At 40.4% G+C, this 7,500-nt stretch overlaps 1 protein-coding gene across 1 annotated transcript in view; it reads right to left on the reverse strand.

Annotated features, from left to right (window-relative positions):
- LOC117465655 (sodium channel protein type 3 subunit alpha-like) overlaps positions 1–7,500 on the reverse strand; it is a 230,385-nt gene that overhangs the window by 45,772 nt on the left and 177,113 nt on the right. The window contains exon 17 of the mRNA XM_034108606.2: positions 129–302. Within this exon, the coding sequence (XP_033964497.1) occupies positions 129–302 (174 nt within the window). The remainder of the gene's footprint in view (positions 1–128; positions 303–7,500) is intronic.

Consider the following 7,500-nt stretch of genomic DNA (forward strand, 5'->3'; position numbering starts at 1 on the left):
TGAAAAGGTTGGAAAAAATGGGTGCATGTTTTACAAACTCAACTTAAAAATGGACAGCTGAAAGAGAATACGTCTGTGTAAAAAGGTGTTGAGGGATAATATGAGTGTGTGTGTGTGTTTGCAGTCACCAGTCTAAAGGAGCGGAGCACGCTGAGCCCCTCCACGTCCGACAGGCCGAGCTCCATCAGGCTGAGGCAGACGATGATGCTGTCGAAGATGTTCCAGCCCGTCTGGAAGTAATAATATGGATCCAGAGCGATGATCTTCAGCAACATCTCTGCTGTGAAGATCCCCGAGAACACCTGACACACACAAACACACACACATTTATATTCAGGTTCCATACGAGATCTGATATCTTAGACGGAATTGTTTCTTTTCAAATCTGATACAAAGATGCTTAAGCCACATTAACACACCTATTAAATACTCAAAGCTTTTTCACAATTGGGAAATCACTGTGTATTTTGTAAAGATTTGTTCCCTATCATCTTTGATTCATAATCAAAATCTGTCTGTTCACATTCTCCCTTTCACAATAAAAGCCTTTGGCATACTGTTTACACTACATCACTGCCGACCAGTGAGCATTTTGCTCAGAGGCAACCAAAATAGCTTACAACAAAAAAAACACAGTAATGTTCACTGTCGAAACAGAGAAGGTGAAAAAAGAGAAAGAGGGAAATTGATAAATACCTTTCTCTTTCAACTGAGTTACATGAGAGCAACACCTGGCTATTGATTAATACTACCGGATGTTAGAGAAGAAAACACAAACAGTAGATACTTTACACAAAATGCTGAAAATAAGTGTGAAAGTAAACTCCACAACATCCGGTGAACTTGCTCGTTTTTAAGGACTTTCAAAATTGTGAACTAGTTAATTTGAAACACGTGTGTGTTCTGGGAACAGGATGTTCTGTTTGCAGTTCGCAAAGGCAGCCATGTACCTGATTTTATTTTTTGAAACTCTGATTAATTTGAACACTCAAATTGAGGATCAAACCTCAGCGGTTTGATCCTTTAAGCCTCTGCAGACCTCAGCGAACTGAGTGTGCTTCATCTGCTTTACATCATGTGTGTGTGTGCGTCTAAAGAGTGTGTATGTCTAGCATGTGAGTGTGTGTCCTTGCAGCAGCCTCTTCCTGCTTGTTGTTCCAGAAAGAGGAAGATTCTGGATGTGACACAGGCTACGTGACACACTGTGTGTGTGTGTGCATGTGTGTCTGTTTCTAAGCATGTGTGTGTGTTTTACAAATAGTGTGTTTGCATGTTTGTGTATGATTGTGTTTGAAATGTGTGTTTTACAGGCAGTGTGTGCGCATGTGTGTCTTTCTCTTCAAATGTGTGTGTTTGTCTCACAGGCATTGTATGTACAAAAAGCAATTGATGTGGTTCTAAGATGTGACTAAATCTCACACAAAAAAACAGGATCTTTCAGGGGTTACCTCTATTTAACACTACACACACATACACACAATCATACACATGCACACACACACCTACACACGCACACACCCATTCACACACACAGGTGATCCTCTTACGGGCTCATTAACTCTGTAGTGCGTTGATTAGCTCCTCAACAATCACGCTGTTATTATTACCGGCATCAGGAGTACCTCTCTTATCAGGATGTGAGTTTGAGGAGCTCTCAGACGGAAAGGCGAGGGAAAAGGAGAATGTGAAATGAGTCAGCCTCAGAGAGAGTGCATTTTAAACCAAATAGAAGCAGGCATGTCAGAGCGTTCCTCACATTAATGCAGTGTTACTGATCAGTACACAGTGTGTGTAACAGTGTGTGTGTAAGATTGTGTTGACGTCAGGCGTAGTGACGTTAATGAAGTTAAACACAGTTCAGCTGTCAAATATCAGCAGCAGCCTCTGGCACACACACAGATACTCCAGCTATCATATTATATAAGTATTTTATAAACTAAGAGGAGATGTTTGGAAAATATTGCAAAATGATAAGAGATCTTCTTGAATTAGATTTGTATTCATCAATATTTTACTTTCATTTATTTTATTTTATACATTTTTGAATGTCTTTTGGTGTACCAGTCAACACTGTGTTGCCTAAAAAGCATTTTTTAGTGTTATTCTTTAACAATTCTGGATCATGCTTGAAATATTTTTCATCTGCAGGTTTGAATTCAAGCAAATCAATGCAATTTAGCAGCGTTTAACTACTCAAAATGTGAAACTGATGCCGCGTACACAAATATTTCTCTTTGATAGATCTAAAGGTTCTTGTTGGGGAGCAACAATAACTACCAAGTATCCACCTAAGAGTTAGGATGAACACAGCACGAAAACACAAAAATAGGTAGCCATACTACCAAATAATTCAAAATGGATGGAAAACTTGTTTGAGAGGGAATTCAGATCTTTGCTATTTTGTAGATATCGTTATTTATGAACCTTAAGTAAGAGAACTTTGTGTTTCTGAGGACACGCTGATGCAAGTCTGAAACTCAGAGTGATGACTTTCAAATTCAGACACAGAGTCTGTGTGTGTATGTTTCTGCAGAGGCAAAGTCTCTGATTCACTGACTGAGGGATGAAAAATACTCTGACCAGCTAGTGTGTGTGTGTGTGTGTGTGTGTGTGTGTGTGTGTGTGTGTGTGTGTGTGTGTGTGTGTGTGTGTGTGTGTGTGTGTGTGTGTGTGTGTGTGTGTGTGTGTGTGTGTGTCACTGGCTCACACATAGGGGATGTCAACATCAGCACTCACTAATAACAGTAACATCAGCAGAGAGCGGATGACAGACTCTATGTGTGTGTGTGTGTGTGTGTGTGTGTGTGTGTGTGTGTGTGTGTGTGTGTGTGTGTGTGTGTGTGTGTGTGTGAGAGAGTGTATACTTTGTTACAAGCAGACAGATGAGATGTAATGAGTAGGCACCAGGACACACACACACGTAGCGTTTCATAATACAGATTTCTCATTTGAGTCTGAGTCATTTGATTTAATCCATTTTCGGTGTTTCAAAAATCAGTTTTAAACCAACTAACGCTTTATACTTCACTTTATTGCTGGGTGTATTCACCCAAATGATTTGTTACATTTCTTTTAGGTGTCGAGTTTCTCAGACAGCTGTACTCCAAAAAAACATCCCTAAAAGATGCAATGCAAGTCCCCAAAATGTAAGCACCATCAAGCATTGCCCTAGTGCCCTTTAGCAAGGACAGCACAATGCTGACAAAACTTTGTGTTTGTGGATGAGTATAGTTTATCCTCCAGTGTCCACTCTCTACAAAGAAACTTCATTACAGCAGACGTTGAGGCTCATTTTTCATTCACACACTAACAAGACTGGGAGGCAGCAAGTATTTCTTCAGGCATTCAGAAAGAATATCCACAAGGTTCTCAAGTCCTCCACAGGAGATAGAGGCACAGTTCGGGACAAAAAGTGTGAGGGGGCCGTGTTGAAACCTTCATGCAAACCATAGATGAAGCATCAAGTTTCAAAAATGATTGTTGCTTACAGGATGCAGATACACATGCAGAGGTAAATTGGTCATTTTGGGTGCTTTTCTTTGATTTGTGTGCATTTTTACTTTTACACTCAATACTTTATAACTTAAATCACTATCATGCAAAATGCACTTTTGTACGTCTTTTATACATGAATATGTGTCCCCGGTGTGTCAGGGAACTCACCAAGTGTCAGAAAACACAACCCTCTCTCTTTTCCTCCATACCCAAATCTCTAAAAACGGAGCTGATACAGACTGATACAGATTTGAAATATCTCTGACGTCAGAAACAAGGAGCTCCGCCTATATGGGCAACTCTCCGAGTAAAAAGAGTTCCTCCTCGTGGAACTACTTCGAACTTACAAGTCCAAAGGAAGTTAAATGCAAGCTCTGCGAAAAGACGTTGGTCTATCACAGCTCAACCTCAACAATGCGTTCGCATTTGAGTGCGAAGCACGCCAAAGAGGTTACAGAGAAAGACGCAGCACAGCCGGCCATTACCAACTTCACTTCAAGGCCACGTCGTTATGATGACATTTGTTGTTTGTTGTTTGTACTGTTAAACATGTTCCAGTAAAGAAAACAACGGAATTCCTTTTTTCTCCCGCGGGGGGGGGGGGGGGGGGGGGGGTCGGTCGAATAATCGATTTTGATCATGGTCAGTTTCTGGCAACCCTAATGGGGGGTTGGGCCACACGAGACCACTCGAAAGCGCTGGAGATGCTGTAGTACATAAGCCAGGCCTGTAGGTGGCGCTGTAGTCACATAATCAGCCCTTGCAAAAACAGCGAAATGAGGCATGGCTAAAATGCATGATCTGTTTGGTATTTTGAAAAAAAAACTTCACAGACATGTTTTATATAGGTATGGCCCTACAATATATTATTCAAATATAGCATGATAGGTCTACTTTAATTTTATTTAAGTAACCTTTTTTAAACAGTACTATTACATATAACAGTATTTGAACAGAGTGGTATCGGTACTCTTACTTGAATACATCGGAATACTTTCCCACCTCTAATCAGTCTCCAGCAGGAGGATGTTGTCTGTTTTTGCACTACCTACTGTCAGTTGTAAATAAATGCCATATATCAATATGCATTTGTTTTGCTCCCACTGTGCCGACCCCTACCTGTAACTATTAGAGACGTAAAAGCTAAAGTACACTCAGGAGAGGAGGGGCTCTTTATGGATAAAAGCCTACACTAAATGGTATGCATCCTTTAAATACATGCATGGAACTATTGACATGTGAGCAAAGCTGCAGAGCACAAAACAAACAACAACAAACAGAGGAAGCATTAGTACACATTGATCCTGTCAGGAATGTCCTGGCATGATCCTCAACACACTACCTTATATAACACACACAAACACACACTGACGGTCAGAAAGGCCAGCTAAATGCTATGTAAACATCTGAGGAGCTTAGAGGAATTATCCCATAAAGAACTTAGCGACTGCAGACTGAAATCGGATCCTTTTGACGTGACTCAGCTTTTGTCTGAGACCTGAACCGAATACATTTAATAAAGTTTAGACTGTTTACGCTGCAGAAGTATACAGACATTTTAAAGTCGCAGAGGAAATATTGGAGGGAGGTTATACAACAGCAAAGGATGGGGTGAAAGCATTCTGAGAGAATAATGGTGCATAAAATAAACCAATTATCACTTAATTATACGGTAGATATCGCTCTCTATATGCGGCAACTGTGGCTGTGAGGCTTTGCGGTCGCTTTTAAAACTAATTGTTACGTGTTCGATCCAAACCATGTTATTGTATCCTTTGGCAAGATACTTAACCCTGAGTCGCTCAAGATGGCATAGCCAACAGTGTGTAAATGTGTGTGATTGTTAGCTTGCAAGTGGCACCTAGCTCTGTTCAACCGTTTGTAAGCCAATGTTTCTTTTGAACATATTTTTGCTTAGAAGACTGAAATAAGGTCTGTGTTTAACACAAGCTGAACATATTTAAATATTGCATTGGTGAATTTAAAAATAGCGGTTGCTAAAAAGTGTCTAAATGAGACTAATAGATGTCATCTTGGCAAACATTAGCCACCTAAGCAGTGGTGACTCATGTGACCATGCTCAAGTGTACCAGGTTTTCACTCATCAAACTGTGGACAAACTAGGGGGGGATATAATGCCTGATTGAAAGCCATGTTTGATCTGTTTATTATTTATTTCTTTGTGGTCGATGAGGTGCTTTACTTCTTTGTGGCCACTTCAATCAAACTGAAAAGGTCCTTTTCCTGCGTAGATTTTAAAAATGCACCCCATTTCCTGCTCAGGTTTCCTGTGACTCTGCAGAGGATACGTTGGTGCATAGTTAATTGATTGATGGATATTAAAAATGGGAATTAATCTCGTCTCTTTGCAGGTGGTAACAGGTTTTTTTTTTTTTTTAAAGGTCTACACGAGTGGTGCATGTATCAGACAGACAAAATGTATCAGACAGACAAAAAACATCTGAAAGCAGATTAGCAACGTGGGTGGGAAACATAATTTCTGCATTTTGAAAGACCATTTACATGAAATGGATTTTATAAATAACACAATTATTTTTTTCAAAAATGTATAAGTGGAAAAATGTTGGCTTCAAATGTTTGGGTGGACTGGGAAAAAGTAGGGCAGTAGGGTAGAAGCTAAATTACTGGATTAGAGAGTCTTGATTTCAGTCCTGAAAAAAAAAAAAAAAACCCATTTCAAATCTAAACTGTACTTATTCCTTCAGGTAAATTATTCACTGTACCTGAAAACTAGGTTATCATAGATGTTATAAAAGCATCTATCCGCTCTCAGTGTCCTGCCTTTAAGCACTGACCTGGTGATTGAACCGCACTGCTGCAGGCCGACAGCCCCTGTTTCTACTTTTACACTTTATTACCATTCTCTGCCCCAAACAGCTGCCTGCAGCCTGAACTGAGGAAACCTGACATCCATGGACAGATACGCGCGTGTGTGTGTGTGTGTGTGTGTGTGTGTGTGTGTGTGTGTGTGTGTGTGTGTGTGTGTGTGTGTGTGTGTGTGTGTGTTGGCAGGTGTGATCAACATGGTACACCTAGCAGTTCACACCTCAGGTGAAGCGATTAGCATATTGCATCAACCTATCAGCTGCTGTCAGATCAGAAGCACACCTGCGGGGTCGAACACGGCGTTAGTCACGCTGCGTAAAACACTCGACCCGGTTCTGTCAGATCCAATACTCAAACTCACCTCGACTTTCTAGTGAAGGACCAAAATAAAACAATCCTACAAGAGCAAAGAGTCGATTTGTCGGAGGTTCAGTCCAGAGGTTTGTAAATTGTGCAAATGGGTTCGGGGGAAATCCAAAAGTCTAAGAGTTGTTTCGCAAGCAGGATTCTTTGTCCCTCAATCTAACTCGCCTGGAGTTTGTTTATCCCACACAGTAAAGGAGGAGAAACGTGCTTTACACTCTTCCAAGAAAAGTTGGTACGATGTTCATCCAGATTCTTCAGAAGACCAAATCGCTCCAACTTAATAATATATATTGATAAACGTTTTATAGTGCAAACAAAATGTATTTTCTTTCTTTCTTGCTTTGTGGAACTCAAGTCAGGCAGACTTAATTTGCAAATAAATGTTAACTGACAACTATTGGTCCACGGTCTGCAGTTGTTGCCTACCCTACCCTCTCCTTTCGAAGCAGAATCTGCCGGATTTTTCTCCCTTATTTTTCCTACATACTGTAGAAAAAGCATTCCATATAATATTTTTACCAGCATGTCATATACATGTTACTGCACGCAAGTTCTAGGACACATTTCACTGGGATGAATAAAATGCACACTCAATGGCAAAAAGCTTTAACACATCCATCCCTTCAACAATGTATCTATTCGCCCATCCATTTATCCATCCATCATTTATGTACTCATATATCCATCTATCCTCCAACCAGGTATCCGTCTATTTGACATCCATTTATCTATCCATCCATTTATCTATCCATCCTCCCACTCACAAACCAACTAATGGTCCCTCCTTCCCTC

The sequence above is a fragment of the Pseudochaenichthys georgianus genome, chromosome 20 (genome assembly GCF_902827115.2).
Source record: "Pseudochaenichthys georgianus chromosome 20, fPseGeo1.2, whole genome shotgun sequence".
Lineage (NCBI taxonomy): Eukaryota > Metazoa > Chordata > Actinopteri > Perciformes > Channichthyidae > Pseudochaenichthys > Pseudochaenichthys georgianus.